This window comes from Sinohyriopsis cumingii, chromosome 6 (assembly GCF_028554795.1).
Source record: "Sinohyriopsis cumingii isolate HCF-2022 chromosome 6, ASM2855479v2, whole genome shotgun sequence".
Taxonomy (NCBI): Eukaryota; Metazoa; Mollusca; class Bivalvia; order Unionida; family Unionidae; genus Sinohyriopsis; species Sinohyriopsis cumingii.
In genome coordinates, this window is record NC_142966.1 from 17813903 (window position 1) to 17833545 (window position 19643).

The 19643-nt window shown below is 33.0% G+C and overlaps 1 protein-coding gene across 3 annotated transcripts in view; it reads left to right on the top strand.

Moving 5' to 3' along the window:
* LOC149796437 (four and a half LIM domains protein 2-like) overlaps positions 1-19643 on the top strand; it is a 279497-nt gene that overhangs the window by 177183 nt on the left and 82671 nt on the right. For all 3 annotated transcript variants that reach the window (XM_089961113.1, XM_089961115.1, XM_089961116.1), the window contains one exon: positions 3584-3799. In XM_089961113.1, coding sequence (XP_089817239.1) covers positions 3584-3799 — 216 coding nt within the window. The remainder of the gene's footprint in view (positions 1-3583; positions 3800-19643) is intronic.

Below are 19643 nucleotides of genomic sequence, written 5' to 3' on the forward strand. Positions count from 1 at the left end.
GTGTGGTTTTTGATGTAGAGGAAACTACTGACCTTAGATGGGTGACAACTTGCCATTGCACACATCAGAACTTGGTATCAAACCTGGGACTGTGAAGGTAAACATGATGACAAAAAAATACATGTATTTAATCTTCAAAAAGATGCCATTTATACTGAGCTTAAATCAGAATGATCATTTTCTGAAGCAGTCAAGAATTCTTCATTGTTGACTGATTTTGTTAAACCCGCATTAGTGGGGAGCAATACATGTATATTGCAGTCATGCTTTTGGCGTTGGCATCAATGATTTGTGAAGGTTTTGGTTCAAGTTTTACAGTACAGTAGTACATTAATTCCAGACTGAACATACAAGCCCCAGCATTCGTGTTTTAATATTACAACATTCAGTCTTTATCTCCTTCATATTGATCATGTCTCTGGAACTGAGTACTTCTTCCCAAAACTGTTTTCAAATTTAAATGTTAGGTACATTTTATTGAGGTATGCACCTTGAGCAAGATCACATATTGTGATTATGATTTTGGAATTGGTAACAATAACAATAAAATTTACTGATTGTGGTTGTTATTTCTTAAGTTTCAGTTTTATTCTCAGTTTATTGAGCCAAAAAATCCACATTTCTGCGTATTTTCTTTTCATAAACTCATTTGTACTTCAGATATGAACTTCTGAGAGAGTTACAGGAGTAAGGTATAGTGGTCTGCATTTCCAACATGCACATTGGAGATTGTTGGCATACATCTGTTACTTTCCTGTACTGTGGATGAAGATTCTTTTGATATTGTATTTGTGGAAATTGTACATGATCTAAGCACACAGCTAACCATAATGACTGCACCCATGTGCTCAAAAAATTAGACTGAATTAGTCTAAAGAACTCTATTTTGAGCAGTTATTAAAATGGGGAAAAGTAATTTTGCCAGACAAGACAATATCAGCTTCAGAAAGTGCAATTGATGAATTACCAAATACAGTTTATTTTTTTAAATAGTTGTCAGCTCTGTTTCTTTCAATTTACCTCTGAAGTCCAGGAAATGAATTATGAAAATGACCAAGAGGAGTCAGCAGTTTTTTTTATAGATGCACATTTGAAATAAGGCCAAGCTATAGATTCTATAGCCCATATTACACACAGCAATCATACACCAAAATAAAGGGAATTAAAAGTGTTTTACCAATACCCAGGATATACAAGTCCTTTTCTAAAATAGCCAGTACAACCAGTGAGGAAATCCAGGGAAATTCTTTTCTTTAAAAATCTAACCCTATGCAAAAGTACAAAACTGTAGCATCATCACCATCTCATAATTTACTGAAGACAAGGGGAAAGAACTGATATCTACCATATCATTAATATTTACTGGATTAATTCCCTTGCATTATTCTGTTTTGCATAAATAGTTATTACATTTCCTCTGGTTTGTTAATTACCAAAATAAAGTCTTTATTCTTATTTTATGTGGGTGACACATTTTGTACAAAAATCAGTCTCCCTTGAAATTCTCAATTACTTACACATGTTCATACAAATTTATAAAATGCAGCAGGGAAACAAGTATCATACAAAATGATATTTCTTATTAATGTACACAAAAGCCACATTATATGTACTCAGCACACTGTGGACACAAACATGCATCAATGTAAACTTGTCTTTCATTCACACACACGCACACACACACAAGTAATCACCCAGATATGTTTCATACAAGATATACATAAACACAATAAAGTTTGCCGTAATCTGTTTTAGACATTATCAGAATTCCATCCATTGCAAACATCTGAGATGAAAAGAAGACACTGATGATGGGTCTTTAACATTTTGAGGTAGACAGTTCCAAATGATTGGATCCAAAAAAAAAGCCAAACAAATTTGATTCAGTTTACTGATGGGATTAAGAAGAAAAATGATAGTAGGTGACATGTGGCATAATATCAGTAAATGAGACTTTATATTAGTATTACTTGTACTTTGACTTAGTATATCATTTTTATGGTTGGGCATAAAACCATTAGAAGCTTAAAAAGTAAATTTAGCTTTCCTTAAAACATATTTTGATAATTCATACATTTTTACATTGCTGTCTTGGATCTTGAACTTTATTAGTAAGTTGCTACATTGCAATGACAGTTTAGTTAGTTGCTATGACAGCTATGATATTTTAGTGCCATGCAGTGTCAGCCTTTGATATAATCTCGTGTTTTTTAAAAATGTGACCATACTGATATAGAGAAGTCTGAAGATTCATCAGTCGTGATTAATATTTGTGGTAATGGATTCCGATCTTTATTGTTTTGTAAGAAAAAAATGCACATTTTTAACTTTAACTTTGTACAATATGTTATCCAATAAGTACTTTTATGTTCATATTGATTATTCCTAATTTTTGGGGGGTTTCATTAAATTGTATCTGGTTATTCTTGCTTTGTTTCTTAAATCATTTTGGAAAAATATTAATCTATTTTCCATTCTGTGTTATGTTTAATGGTTTCCACAACAACTTATTCAACATTGGAATCATACATCCTGGGTATAGTCATAATTGGATGTAATAATAATAATAATGGTGTATTTGTTATGGATTCAGTGCCATTTTCCAGCACATGATAAGTTATTACAGTGCTCTTTAATTATCATTTAGGAAATTACCATGTGTGCCATGAGGGATTCTGGCACAAATTCTAACTTACAGTGCTCTTTAATTATCATTTAGGAAATTACCATGTGTGCCATGAGGGATTCTGGCACAAATTCTAACTTACAGTGCTCTTTAATTATCATCAAGGAAATTACCATGTGTGCCATGAGGGATTCTTGCCCAAATACCAACTTAAAATACTTTGTAATTATCAAAAAGGAAATTGTCATATGTGCCATTGGGGATTCTGGCCTAAATACCATCTTACAATGCTTCATAATTATCATCGTGAGACGACACAAAATCTCATGCTGAAGATCAGTTTTATCAACCATTCATGTGAATCCTCTATTCCAAAATTACATTGATTATTAATACTCCCCACATCCCAAGAAAACAAAACAAATTACCGTAGTACTTGATCTCTGACAATTCAAAAATAGTGTCCTTTACCACTTCTTTAGTTTATCAGAGTAAATTCATTGATGTCCAAGCCACCAGTTGTGGTCATGTATAATATATAGGTGTTTTGAAAGCTGGAAGCGGGGTTGGAGCTACCATTGCAGCATACCACAAGTTGGATAAAGCCTCCATGTTTTCATGCATCAGATTAAATGCTGTTTTTATGATTTACATTAAGAAAGCCTAAGTTAGGTTCAATTTTAACAATTTTTGGTTTCAGTAAACAAGTCATGTATCATTAATAAACAAGTCATGTTTGTTTCAGACAAATAAATTTAAAAAAAATAAAGAAATTTAAAAAAAAACATATTGACGAAATTTTAACTTAAAAGGCCTAAAAATCTTGTTGATACCTTCTTTATGAAGCTGTTTGTCAGTGGAAGTTTGAAGCTCGCTTATTGTTCCAAAATACTCTGCAAGTATCGTGTGGTCAGCGTGCAAAGAATGAATGACGACACTATAATTCATCCTTTTCAGACTTGTCACGGCTGTGGAGGTGAGATGGAGAGTGGTGACCTTGCCGTCTTTGCCCCGAAGTTGTCACGGGATGTGAGCTGGCATCCAGCATGTTTTTTCTGCCAGACTTGTGAAGAACTACTCGTGGATCTGACGTACTGTCAGCATAGTCAGAAGCTTTACTGTGAACGCCACTATGCTGAGCTGATTCGACCTCGATGTCCTGCATGTGATGAGGTAAAATATACCAGACCTATTTTTCATCCCTCTTACTGCCTGTTTTTCCACTGAAAAAATACAATGAAATCATTGTGTGCCAGCCTGTGGATTGATGTATGCTACCAGTATCTGATTTGCAAAAGCTTTAACACAAAACGTTATTGGTAGAAAAGTAATACTTTGTGTCACTGTGCTTATATAGGTGATATAAATCTTGCAATGGATGTGTTATCAAAAGGACTTGATATTATTGTCACCTACAATGCTAAATCCAAGTTCATTATAAATAAGTTCTTGTACTGCAAGTTGATTGTTTCAGAATGCTTCTCAATCAACCTTTTTTACTATAACGTTCAGCAGATGCTCTGTACGATATATTGCCTTAAGCTTTTTGTTTTGTCAGGATGCCATCCATGAAGTGGACAAATTCCTAACAGAACTGATTGGCAGCTAAGAATCATCATTCTGCATACAGCATACACCATTTCCTTAATAACTAGCAAGAATTTAGGTTAAAAAGCATTGACCACAGTAGAAACAAAGGCGTGAGTTAGCAAGGTCGAGTCATAATTACATAGTTAAGGTTAGGATTTTCAACTAAAATTGGTAAAATATATGTTCGTTTATAAATAATATTCTTAGATACTGTAATAAGTGAATGATTTAGCATAAATAAAGTGTATATGTACATGTGCTACTCAGATTGGTCTGAAACAGGAGTTACTTCCCGTGTGGAACCTAGTCCTTGCACCCATTCATCTTTGCAGTACAGATACTAAAATTTCATAGCTTCATTTGCATTCTTCATTGAACTCATCAACACATTTGCATATTTGCATTCTTCAGGTGCCAAAATTGAACTCAACACATTTGCATACTTCAAGTGCCAAAATTGAACTCATCAACACATATGTTTTTATTCCTCAAGTTGGCAGTAGAAATGTTGGTATAAACCATATTGTTAACAGATGATTGAATTCTGCTCAAAAGCTGATTCAGCTAATAAATGGTGTCAGCACACAGTAATTGCACCATCCCAGGATGTTACACCTGGGTCATAAAGAAGAAGGTTAAGAAGAAAAAAGATATGAGAAGCACTCAAAGTTTATTCCCAAGCGCACTGTAGTGTTTGAAGAACAAGTCACCATATTCGCCGCAGTAAAAATTATATGAATTGTCTACAGTGTTATTTATACAAACATTTAGAATGAATCTCTAACCAGATTGTTCTGAAATGATAACCATATTGCATGAATTTTAAACAGCTGGAGATAATTAGTCTGTTAATTAGTGCTTTGTTAAATTAATCTGTTAATTAGTGCTTTGTTAAATTTTGTCAGAGGATTATTAAGTTCTCACTGCTTGTAAAAATTATGCCAGACTAAGCTGTAAAGTTAACGGAATTATGTCAGAACTGTCTTTTTTATCCTTTTGATGTTGCAGTATATTTGATGCCATTGTAATTGGACATGAGATGAAGGAAGTACTCCTGTGCAAAATATATTTTTTCCATGTTTTTCTGGAAGACTTTTCTATTGGGAATCTAATAGAAAAGTTCCCATGACAAAAGTTTATTTATGACAACTACCACAAAACTTCTGTAAAAAATCCAGTCTCAATAAAAAATGAGTTTGGACCAAGTTTAACTACAGGCATCCTTAATGTTGACATTATGACATATACTTCTGTCAAACGCACCATCTCAATAATATGTGTTTAGACCAAGTTTAACTAAAGGCATCCCTAATGTTGACATTATGACATATACTTTTATCTAAGGCACCATCTCAATAATCTGTGTTTAGACCAATTTTAACTACAGGCATCCCTAATGTTGACATTATGACATATACTTCTGTCAAAGGCACCATCTGAATAATCTGTGTTTAGACCAAGTTTAACTACAGGCATCCTGGACTTTGACATTATGACACAGACTTCTGTAAAAGATCCACCTCATTAAAATGTGTTTGGACCAAGTTTAACTTCAGACTTCCCTAATGATGACATTACAACATTTACATCTGTCAAATGCACCGTCTCAGTAAACTTTGGACGGAGTTTAATTACAGGCATCCCTGCCTTTGACATTAGGTTGTTCATGCCTTTACTTTATGTAATGTTTGACATTTTGTTATTCGTAGGAGCAATGACAATCTCATATGTGATGCATTTAATTTAACCATTCCATTTTCTGTTTATTTGAAGATTTTTATTTAAATAGTTTTGTTTATATTTTCACTGCCACCCCAAAACAATTATCTTTTGTTTTCTAAAACAAAGTGTTTCAGAAATATACTAGAATCTTGTGTATTACATGGAAGCAGAGATGAAAAGTAAGGGGACATAACTCAGTTCAGTTTAGAATGATCTTCAAATACACTCATTTGAAACATGATTCTTTTCCCTGCTCCATCCCTTGAGCCTAATTAACATCATAAAAATCCTGTTCAACCCAGATTTTGATATGACTACATGAGATCAGGCATGAATAAAACTCACTCATAAATCACAATCCATAGAAATAATCCAGTAAGTGTCGAACAAAAGTTTTCATCCCATTCTTTATCCATTGCTGCATATAAAGACATTACATCATGTGACATTATACACATGGGTACATTTTTTATCCCATTATTTATCTATTACTGCATAAGACATCACAACATGTGACATGACACAGTATGTGTTGCACATCACATGGATACAATTTTTATCTCGTTAAGTATTCATTACTGCATATAAAGACATTCCACCATGTGGCATGATTCAGTTGATATTAATTATTGGAGGTTTTCAGTTTACAGCACTTTATGAAACATTTGTATTACCACAGCAAATTTTAATTGAAATGTCCGCTGCATAGTAACTGGAAAAATCATTTCTCAAGTATATATTGTGTTACGTGTTTAGGCTCTCATGAACATTAACAAGAAAAGAGGGAAGACAAAAGCTTGTAAAATTTAACAAATAATTTATTTCCCTAGTAATGAAAAATAGAACTAATGGTTTTAAGAATCAAATCCAAAAGTAATCCAAGAATAATCCAAGAATTAGAAAATTAGAAGTCCTAGTAATAAAATGTTCAAATGAATTTGAGTTTGAGTCCTGATGAAACTCCAAAATGGAAGGCAATGACATATACTGTAGCCAGTATAGTATTGACATGTCAACAGTTCTTGTACCACAAGGAATTAATATTCCGGTGTTTTGAATTACGAATAACATTTCAATAAATGTCTTTGTCAGGGCCCCGAGTGACCAAGTGGTCTGAAGCGCTGTCCATTATGGATCACTGCCATCTCACCTCTGTCTGCGTGAGTTCGAGTCTCAGATTCAGCCAGTGTGGGTATGTGAGAAAGCTTGCCAGTAACTTCTCGTGGGTCGGTGGTTCTTTCCAGGGTTTTCCTGTTTTCTTCCTCCACTATTAATACTGGCTGCCATGTATAGCCTATCATGTGCTGAAAAATGGCGTTAAACCCCGAAACAACAACAACAGATGTCTTTGTCCAAGAAATCTGTATGAGCTCTTAAATATTCCCAGGGAAAAGAATTAATCTTTTAGAATCCAAATATTGGGAAGAAAAATTTAAGTATTAAATTCCAGCTGGTCACAACAGAAAAAAAACACCACCTTGACGTCGAAATGTTTAAAAGCCCAACTAAAATTAGTTTTCAATAATACATCACTATTATATCTGACTACTATGCAATTCTGGTAAAACCAGAATTTCAAAATAGAGGCTTTTCACATGTATAAAGTCATGTACACCCATTACAACCTCAATTCCACTCTATAAATCCACACATTAAGAATGAATATAAAAAAATGAAAAAAAGAAGTTGTTTACTTCAGCTGTAACTAAGTCTGCATCAAAGTCAGGAACTATGTCAGCTTTTAGATACAAAGTTGTATTGTTAGGTGTTTACACAAAAAAACACTCAGGTCAAACTAATATCTGGAAAATGTCAAATTCCAGTAAACAAAATTACATTACTATAACATGTAATGGAATAATAAATTTAGAACAAAGAAACAAACAATTAAATTAAATCAAATATAAATTTTAATCAAATATACATAACAATTGGCATTTAGGACTTCCAAAATCAAATTCACATAGAAAATATACCTTACTACCAGTGCTGCTTGTTGCCAATGATTTTGAGATATATTTTACTTCACTTTATTTACATTGTTCTAATTTCTATATAAACTCATTTGAATTTCTGCATAAAATCTGGTGAATTTAAGTTTTGACATGACAGCCCATTATACACACAGACATGAGTAATGATTACCTATTAAATATGAAGATGTAATTCAGTTTTGAATTATAAGGTTAATATTTTATATAAAAATAAGACATGTTATGTAATCAGTTTCATAAAACTTATGTTATTTAAAAATAATTATTAATAATCATCACTTGTGATGTAAAACCACCTTATCAGTAAAATCAAGGTACATGTACACATATAGTCAACTTTGTCCATTCCATTATCCCACTTCTATAGCATGTATAACTGACATTTATTTGAATCTTTCTTATATCAAATTTCTCAGCTCTGATCAAAGGATTCGCCCTCTTTTTGTTTAGTCAAATTGCTTTCACTTTTTCTTCAAAACTGAGATATCTGATGACATTTAACAACCTACTTGTTCATTGGCATTATGTCATTATTACATAAATGCTTAGTGTTTTCAAAGGATGTGAACTTGTCACATGACTGAGTTGTTTTAGTCTGGTACCCTATCATTTACATTTCATTATCTGTGAGAGAGAAGCCACACTGGCTATACCATTTCTACCTGTTAGCAACTTGATGTTGAATGGACTTGAGCTGAACAATAATGTACTTCTCAGCAGTCAGCTTTCATCATCTTCAGAATGTCTTTTCAGTAATAATAGTCAGTAATTATCATTGTGATAAAACTTAACGTCTTGGGAAGATTAATTATCATCGTGATAAAACTTAACGTCTTGGGAAGATTAATTATCATCGTGATAAAACTTAACGTCTTGGGAAGATTCAGCTATAAGGTAATTACTTGCTTCTTTGTAATGCTTAAAGTTGGGTATTTTATTAAAAAAATGTCAGTGTGTTGAATTTGAAAATCAACAAATATTCTTAACATTTCTATCAGAAACTCTAGTATCTGTCGGCTTGTGAAAGGTACGTTTGACATGTTGGGTGCTATCATGCTAGCTGGTTTGAGGGATGGTCATCCTTGAGGGTTTATTTTTTTAACGTAAACTCAATTGTTGCAAAGGGTACTGACCATAAAATCACGTGACTGCTTGCATGTTGGGCATTATAATGCAAGCTGTTGGCTGCGTTTGAGTGATGGTCATCCTTGAGTGATATTTTTGAACATAAACTCAATTGTGGCAAAGGATAGTGACCTTGAAAGTATGTGGCTGCTTGTTCAAGGAAACTGTTCAGAAGGGGACCACTGTATTCCAGATTTGTTTGCCACATTAAATAATAGTTTTGTTGGTTTCAATCAGAATTTTATTATTAAAGAGATGTTTGTTTTGTGGGATTTAACACCATTTTTCAGTAAATGATATGCTTTACACATCATTCATTATATTTAATAATAATAATAATAATAATAATAATAATAATAGTGACCTTATTTAAGAGGGTAACACAATTAACTAAGGACTAATCTACCTTGAGGCCCTCATACAAAGGAATTTATTTTTTTTAGCTGCATCTCTGAAGCCACTGGATATATTGGGTTTGGAAGAAGGAAATAGAGTGGGCATTTCCAGAGTTCCCGAGTATTGGAAACTTAACCTTTTTTTAAAATAACTTCTTTTTTGGTTTGGGAATTTTATACTGTTTGGTAGACATGGATAGCAGGTGGGGAGTATTACCATGTAGCCTTTACTGGGATAGTGATTGTAAATATTCAGGAGCACTTTTATGGAATATCCTGTACATTAATTTGGCTTTCTCAAACAGATTTGGTCTTTAATAGGTAATATTTTTTAACTTACCAGATAAATTTTCCTTGCTTCCTTTCTGGATTGATATTACCATATATACTCATGTATAAGCCAAATAATTTAGGAAAAATTAAAGGCCTGGAAGAAGGGGGGTTGGCTTATCTGTGGGCCAGTGTCTAAACTGGACAGTTTTTAGATCTTTTTGTTGGCTTCTGTAATGGCTGCAAATCTTGGGACACGAAACAGTAATTTTTTCTGTGTCCTAAGACATAGGCATGTAAAACAATGACTTTTGGTGACTGTTATAAAGTACTATGATTGATTTTGTTATTATTTTGCATGTGCATATTTTCTGATTTCTCCAACATGAATTTAAATAAAGTTAAATACAGACTTCATAATTTGCGGGCTGGTTGAGTTTACACAGGAGACTAGGCTGAACTAAAATATACAGTACTTGCACAGTGCAAAGCATGCATAGCGTCACTTAAATCTTTACTGATTCCCAAACATATTAGATGCGGATTTTGCCATATTCATTGTTTCAACCAAATTGCGTTTTTCCAGATAACATTTCAGCTAGTTCTTAATAGCTGTTTCAGTTATGTTGAAACGCGCTCACGAGTTGCTCATTTTCAATGATATAAGCAATACTACAAATTGAGGTAATATTTTAAAAAAGATATGCATGTTTAATTGTACAAGGCACAAAACCAGCATTATTTAAATGTTCAGGAAGAGTGGTAATAATAAAGGCTACAATTCTCATATAGATCAGCTAACATCAACATCAATCAATTTTAGTTTTGTGTTTTGACTTAACAAACATCATAACTTTACACACAATGGAAAGCTTGATGTTTCTGTGTCTCCTATGTTGATAGTTGGTGAATTTGTCGTTCATTTTGTGACAGCAGTACAGGCCTGTTAATCATTAAATCCCTGAAACTGGCTTGTGTTAAGAGAGAATTTTTACTGGCAACTATACCACTACATTGATGTGTAATTGCCTTGTATTCCACAATATTAGCGCGATTACCGTAATTTTGTAAAACTGGGTGTAAGGTATACCTATGAACTTTTCAAAAGCCATGTAGGGAGACTCAATAAAAAAAAGAGATTGGGACCTAAAATCAGGAGGTTTTTCGTGGTATTTTTAAAGCACTGTTTTCACTAAATATTGATTGATCTTCCTGGTCCAGTATGTGAGAAATTTGCAAAAAGACTTGCCATTTCTCCCTGTCACATGCCCTATTTTCCCCCATGTCATGCCCTATTTTATTATTCTGGTCAGCTGTGGTCAAACTGCACAATAGCTAAAGATTAGTTTTTTATAAACAACCGAGAAAACTATATAGTGTGACTAAAAGTTAATCCTTATTGATACAACTATGTTGTGAAAATGACTGACCCTCCATCATAATTCAAAGAAACCATGTTCTACACTATTGTGTGTTAAGCAAACACCAGCAATCAATTGGCAAATAAAGGATTCCCAATTTTGTTGAAGTAAAGGTACCAAAATAGCCAGCCTCATGGTACCTTACATGTGGCAACTATTTTCCCATCTTTGCATATCCGACCATATTCCCTTATTGTCAACTCGTAAAGTATTTAGTATTGTTTATTATAAATCCTGTATTCTGAATTAGTTTTTTGATGACAAATTTGCTGCATGGTATTTTCATTCCTTCTTTTAATTTAACCATGGTAATTAAAATTGGTATATATGGTATAGAAATGTCAGATGTTCACTCGTGTTTCTTTCGTGGCGCTATAGCATATGGAGTTAAGCATTCGTAGTGATCACTCTTGGGGTTAAAATTAAATGTGGACAATTTTTTGTTCTGGTTTATTTTTTATTTTTGTATTGTTGTAGAATTAAAAAAGTAATTAATTTACATGAATACTGTTTAAACTTAACATTCTATTTAATGAAGAAGCGAATTCTTTCTAGTAGAGTAATTATTTTGTTACAACAATAATTCACAGGTGATACAACAGAACATGTAGGACTTTTCTTGTTTAGAAGAATTGAAAATCGAAGACATAATGTAATAATTGGGAGTTCTCTGCAAAAATTGAAAGATATGAAATCAGGAGGTAGCTGTGGAGTGACCCCAAACATCAGGGGGTTTTTTTTGTCCTCCTGTCATGAAAGTTGACAGGTATGGTGTAAGGTCGCTTACATCAAGGTAAGCTAAAACTCAGCTTTTGCGGTATTAGCATAATTTTCGAAGCATTATTTCTGAAACTTCATTATTGTATTTTGGAAATATCATTAAAGTTTAGCACAATGGTGCCATGATTCGACTCCAATGGAAGTGCTTAATTCAGTGCACAATCAAACCTAGAATGTACATGTGGTGGTGCCATTATATAAATACATTCAGTAGCCTAAGTGCGAGCGTTGAATCAAACCATATTGTTGTTCGTTATGTTGTCATACTGGGATTACATTGTAATGAGTTACAATTTCAAAGCAAAGTAAAAATGTAATTACTGGTGAACTGATATGAAATGTCCAATGCAATAATGCATAAACAAAAAATAAGTCAGAAGGGAGAGGTAGTGTTACAGCAACTCACGATTGCTAAATTCTTGTCATCGTTCAATCAGATTATACACAAATCTAAATTAGGCAGAAACAATAAGAAAACAGAAAATTAAATAAATTACTTAAGTATACATATATATTTTGTTAAATATAAATTTGCCTAAATAAATGCATTTAAAACTTACCTTGTGCATCTTGAGATGCCTCGGAGTTGTGGGTTGGCTAATATACATGGGTCATGCATGTTTTAGTGTTTATACCTGTTCAGTTTGGGGGATCGGCTTATATGCAAACGGGCTTATGCATGAGTACATATGGTAGCCCTAATGCTCTTTTTGGAAGATGTGCCAGCTTTGCTATGTTTTTGCTGTATTACAGTAGTCTAAATAGGGTTGTATGTAACAGTTATAAAATAGTTTCCTGTGCCTTTCAGGGAGAAAATGTCTTAACCTACTGAGAAGCCATAAACTTGAATTGACCTTTTTACTGATATGTTTGATATGTTCAGTCCATGATAGGTTATTATCTACCAGAACACCAAGTAGTCTGTCATGACGGACCATTTGCAAATTTTTATCCTTCCATGTCTGACATAGTTCATCACTATCAAGATTTGTACTATTTTGCCATGTTGAGATAAGTAATATTTTAGTTTTACTAGTAAGAGTGCTTGATATTTCTGTAACCCTTGTGGGCTCATTTACCAGCTGGTCTAGGCCTAATGATTCAATAAATTCCATCCAGTTGTTCCTTGCCAAGTATATGTTTCTTTCTCCTGTGCAAGAACATTTTCCATTTGTTTCAAAAAGTTATCATTCGAAATTGTTTTGGTGGAAGGTGGTGTATAATAGAAACCAACTAGGAATGATTTTGCATTATTTTGAAAACTTTCCACCCAGATACTCTCAATTTCATGTGACTCCAAGTCAAGTCGCCTTTCTGCATTTACATCTTCCCAAATGTATACAACAAGACCTACCCCTGCAGTCTCTCTGTCCCTGCATAATGGTATATTGTAGCCTTGACAGTGAAATATATCATCATTGTGGTTAGCATTTAATTTGGTTTCTGTGAGTCCAAAAACATGTATATTTGTTTCCTTGGAAGACGACATTAACTAAATCTGGTCTGTTTTTCCCACTATACCTTGTACATTTAAGTGACCTGTGTTAAAACCTTTTGTATTTAGTTTCATATCAATTATTTGTATGTCATCATGCAAAGGGGTTACTCACTGAGATTGTCTTCATAGTATATTTGGTGGAGGAAGAACCCAGTAAGACCCTGGGAAGAACCAGCAACCCATGGGAAGCTACTGGCAAGCTTTCTCACATATTCACATAGGCAGAGCCAAGACTCAAACTGTGTACATGCTTACAGAATTACATTGATGATTAGTGTTACCCCATTGGAAGGATATATATATAACAAAACAGATTAGTTACAACTAAAAGTATGTACAATAAAACATATGAGAAAAGTACACAGGAATGAAATGTAACTGACAGATACAAGCAACTACAAAACTAAAAGCTAGAAGTAAGACAAAGCAAAAACTAAAAACACTACTCATGTGGCAGAGTTAATATAACTAATACCTGAAACAAACATACTAATTGTCATTGTGATAATAGGCAAAGTTACAGAGTTGCCTTTTATGTGAACCTCCTGCAGTGATGGGTTTTTGGCCTGAGTTTAGGAGAAACTCATGAACCTTCCATCATTCCTTGGACTCTCCCATGTAGGCAAAATTATTATTTAAAATTCAATTTTTTTTATATAAAAAATCCCATTTTGATTTCAGCATAGTATATTTATAGAAATATTGCCTGTCATCATGTGATTAAACTGGTTAAAGCAGAACAAAACAATATAGTTGCTAATTTCAGCCATTGAGACAAAACACCAACATCCAAGAAACCTATGTATCACAAAAATTTCAATGTCAGATAGAAAAAGGAATTTGATTGGTTTATTATCAAGTTGAAAGGGACTTGAATATGTGTTCTGCTGTTTCAGTACAGTGGATTTTGAAATCTTTTATGGTGGCAAGAATGACATTGTATGTCATAGAAACCCCCATGTCATAAAAAACATTAACCATGACACTGAATATGCTAACTCTGAAATTCGTGTTTGCTTAATCAGCATCAAAATGTGGGTCAAGTTATTGCCAGCTTTATAGCCAAACATTATCTCCTATTTATGGTAGCTAAACATGTTTCATACCTACTCAAAATAAAATGTTCCCAGATTTGGAAATTGCACACAAGTTTTCACGTAGTTACTATATTATAGTTCGCAAGAAATCGTAACCTTAATTGCATAAACATGAAACATGAATGAAAACCAGACTAAAATATGTGTCACATACTGCAATTAATAATGCCTGGCATGGATGAAGTCTTTGTTTTCATATGTAAGACTAGCAGGGGTTATTTGTTTTCCAATTGGATTGTCATTATTAAAGAAGGGTGGTATTGATGATAATGATGATTACAAAGGTGTCCACAAATTAGGCTGAAATTTACAAAGGGTGTGATGGTTTAATATATGTGTTTGTACTTCGTATGGAGAATTGTACTGACATTAAAACCACATTAGACCTAAATTTTACCAGTTCTGGCAGGTGGTCAGCAGTCTGAATCTACCCACAGGCAGGAAACAATATAAACTTCTTGGTAGACTCACTAGAGTCTTGTTAATAACTTTGCCACATTTCAGTGCAGACATTGAAAAGCCATTTTCCATTCCAAGGAAAATTCAGGCTAACTCCAGAGAAACTTTGATCCAGTAACAGTACATCATCCCCCAAGTGAAGAGATCAGTGATGAGGACTGCCACCAGTATAACCCAGGCATTGATCCCCCAAGTGTAGAGATTAATGATGAGGACTGCCACCAATAAAACCCAGGCATTGATCCCCCAAGTGTAGAGATCACCGATGAGGACTGCCACCAATTTGATCCAGGCACTGATCTCCTAAGTGTAGAGATCAATGATGAGGACTGCCACAAATATAATCCAGGCATTGATCTCCTAAGTGTAGAGATCAGTGATGAGGACTGCCACCAATATAACCCAGGCATTGATCTCCTAAGTGTAGAGATCAGTGATGAGGACTGCCACCAATTTGATCCAGGCATTGATCTCCTAAGTGTAGAGATCAATGATGAAGACTGCCACAAATATAATCCAGGCATTCATCTCCTAAGTGTAGAGATCAGTGATGAGGACTGCCACCAATCTGATCAATGAAGTGGATTTGCATATTTTGTTCCATTACCATACAATGTTTTGTTTTTTATAAACTAATATAATTGATATAATTAGTTTGTTTTTTTCTACAATAAGAGCAAAAATATTTGTTTTGAGCATATTTGGGGGCCAAAAATTGTTTTTCAAAAAAAGGCCCAGGCTCCATCCTTAAAACATTTTAAAAAAATTAATGGTCAGTCAGTTCAGTACAATATGGGATTGTACAACTGTACAAGTTCTATTTGCGACCTGGGAGCCCAGGTAGTTCAGTTGATAGAATGATGGACTCATAATCCAAGGGTTGTGAGTTCAATACAGACCCAGGCCAGCCTGGTGTAATAATGTCACAGCAACTCCTTTTGAAAGGAACTTAGCTCCTATTTCCCTTGCATGATATTACCAGTAATGTCTAAAGTGTCATTACAACTAACAAAAACAAGACAGAAATTAACTGCAGTAGCTTCATTAAGAAATAAATAGAAGAAGAAATTCTGAAAGTAGCAAGGACCACAACACCAAACCTTCCTTTGGTGGTCAAAGGGGCAATGTTCCTAGGGGAGGAGGAAAGTATGGGGATACCACACATAAGCTGTAATGGTGGTCTTGATGCATCAACTATAGTCCTTAATGGAGATATGAGAAAATTCTTTGAAAGTATTTTTTGTATTTTAGAATTTTGCATAAAATTGAGATAAGGGACCCTGATGATCTTGTTGATTCCATGATATTACTAAGGACTATATTATCATGCAGACTCAGGAAGTTCATTGACATTTAACCAATTTTAACATATTTCTAGTTCTTTCAATGAAATGAATATCACTTTATTCATTAGCTGATAATAAATCTGTATTTTAAGATGTGCTGCTAAAAAGAAGCATTGGAAAATGTAAGCTGTCTGGTGATGGAATAACAAGTTAACAGTTAATGGTACAGGTTCACAGAAAGGCTGACATTCCAAGGCATCCAAAGCATTTCGTATGTAGGTTTATAAAACCATGAGCATAGCGTTTACTATAGTTAATGATACAAGTTCGTGGAAAGGCTGACATTCTTATTTCCATTGATTTGGCAAGGTTTCATCTTTTCTATCTGACTGAGCCCTACCTGTTTCTCTGTAAATACCAAACACTCAAGTGGAGTTTAAATATAACACAATAGGCCTGCTCACAGAAGAGAATAAGTGATGAGTATGCATTGTATAATCTGTATTCCTTGGTTATGGGAGGTGGTGCACATGTGCATGCATGTACAGGTGCACACACACACTGTCTACTTCCTGGTTAAATATTTTGGATTGATGTTGGTTGTAGCAGAGTTTCTTATTCTAAACTTGGCATAAAATTGTAAAATTTAACCACATTGAAAATCATTAAATTTTAGCTCAGAAACAAACCATTCTATGCCTTTAATAGACTTGACTCAAAGAAAATGCTGCCTCATCAGTAAGCTTAGAAAATATTTTAGAAAAACAGAAATTTTTCTTCCTTGGTCAAATTACCAAAAATTATCAGAATGGAATCCTCCTCTTGATTGAGTGATATGCATTAATTCAAGTTTAATTTAAGCAGAAAAATTTTATGCTATACACATACAAAAATAGATACCAACAAAAGTAAATTAATGCAAAATACTTATTATGACTTAAATATCCACCTTCACATTGTATCCTGCCTCAGTATAAAGGACCCTGTATACAAGGAGCATTGTATATATATAAGATACACATTTTACCTGCATTTAAAGAACATGTACCATTAGAGGCCTGTCCATTGTTTCCCCACCCCCCACAAACCCAGACCATTTTCTATTTAAACTGACACTGTAATTACTGGCTTACATATATTCGACAAGTTCAAATATGTGATCATAATATCATATGTCAAGTCCACACCCCTTTATTTCCCATACTGTTTGGCATAATGCAGGAATAGTACATGTATTTACAATCTTGTCCATTTTGTCCCTCCATCACACTTTCTCCTGGACTTTTAACTTTATGCCTTTTGAAAGGAATTAGTGAAACTTGGTTTTACTTAGAGGTTTAATAATGTTCTGTATATTACCTTGTTTTTAAAGTTAGAGTCATCGGTCATTGTTTTCATAGCAAGTAAGGGACAGATTTGTTGGTCATAACGGTGAGGCAGACCCCCTTGGCTAATCGTGGAAGGAATTTTAGCATCTTGGTTTTTGTGTAATGCTTTGCATATCATGTACTTAACACTCAGGCCCAGAACCACTTCAGGCTGAGTGCCCTCTCTTAAAATATTTTGTCAGGTGAAGTACATAATGACACTCAACATTCCCTATTGGTGTATGTGTGTGTGAAACATTTCCCAGCTGCATTTAATAATAATAATAATAATAATAATAATAATTTTTTTTTAAGAAGTTCATTTGACCAGTGCAACAATCTTCATGAGTCTTCTACAATTATAAACATATATATGTATATGTTGTAGAATTTTAAAAACTAGATAATGGACCCCTTTAACTTCATGCATTTAGGACGAGTTGCCGTTTATGACATCAATTGCTAACAATCAAAATGAGGCTATCACTGCAGGGTGAATGTTATTTATATTGACTTGGAAGTGAAGATTGACGTTGGAAAGTCTGAATAATATCATGACATCATGTACATGTACTTGTGTTGATAAATAAATATAAGCATTCACTATGTATGGATCTTTAATAATAATAATAATAATAATAATAATAATAATAATAATAATTAATAATAATATTAATAATCAACCTATTACCCGATATGTTTATGATAAAATAAATAACACACACCTAAGCAAATGAAAAATATCTCATAGAAATTGGTTTATACTAAATGATTGCTTTAGAATGTATTTTATCTACTTTTAATTGCCCCCAATATTTTATTTGTAAAATAATGTTTAGAGGTATATACAGTTTAGCTATTAAAGCATGTTTAGAGGTATGTAGTTTAAATAAACTGTAGCTAAAATCAGTGGAAAAACAATCATTATCCCTGCAGATTCAGAAGGCAACAGCCTCCCAACCCACAACACCCTTTCTGTTGAACTCCAGTTTGAAATAAAATTTCCCTTAGTACTATTAGACTAATACCAGTTTTAGTCTTTAGTGAAATCTACTAGTATCTAACTTAACCAGACTAATGTTAAACCCTGAAAACAGATTATCAGAATCTTGGATCTAAGTCTGACCATTGTCTTAAAATTTGTAATTTAATTTAACACTATTCCCTAGTTTTGGTATTTTAATTTAAAATAACGTTATTCTGTTGTTTTGGTATTTTAATTAAATAACATTCTGTTGTTTTGGTATTTTAATATAATAAAAACATTATGCAATAGTTTTTGGTATTGTAATTTAAAATAGCGTTAATCTATAGTTTTGGTATTTTAATTTAAAATAGCGTTAATCTATAGTTTTGGTATTTTAATTTAAAATAGCGTTATTCTATAGTTTTGGTATTTTAATTTAAAATAGCGTTATTCTATAGTTTTGGTATTTTAATTTAAAATAGCGTTATTCTATAGTTTTGGTATTTTAATTTAAAATAGCGTTATTCTATAGTTTTGGTATTTTAATTTAAAATAGCGTTATTCTATAGTTTTGGTATTTTAATTTAATAATTTCTCTAGTTTTGGTATTGTAATTTAAAATAGCGTTATTCTATAGTTTTGGTATTTTAATTTAAAATAGCGTTATTCTATAGTTTTGGTATTTTAATTTAACAATTTCTCTAGTTTTGGTATTGTAATTTAAAATAGCGTTATTCTATAGTTTTGGTATTTTAATTTAAAATAGCGTTAATCTATAGTTTTGGTATTTTAATTTAACAATTTCTTAGTTTTGGTATTGTAATTTAAAATAGCGTTATTCTATAGTTTTGGTATTTTAATTTAACAATTTCTCTAGTTTTGGTATTGTAATTTAAAATAGCGTTATTCTATAGTTTTGGTATTTTAATTTAACAATTTCTCTAGTTTTGGTATTGTAATTTAAAATAGCGTTATTCTATAGTTTTATTATTTTTATTGAAATAGCAATATTCTCTTTTTTTATACTGCGAGACATACTTTTTTCT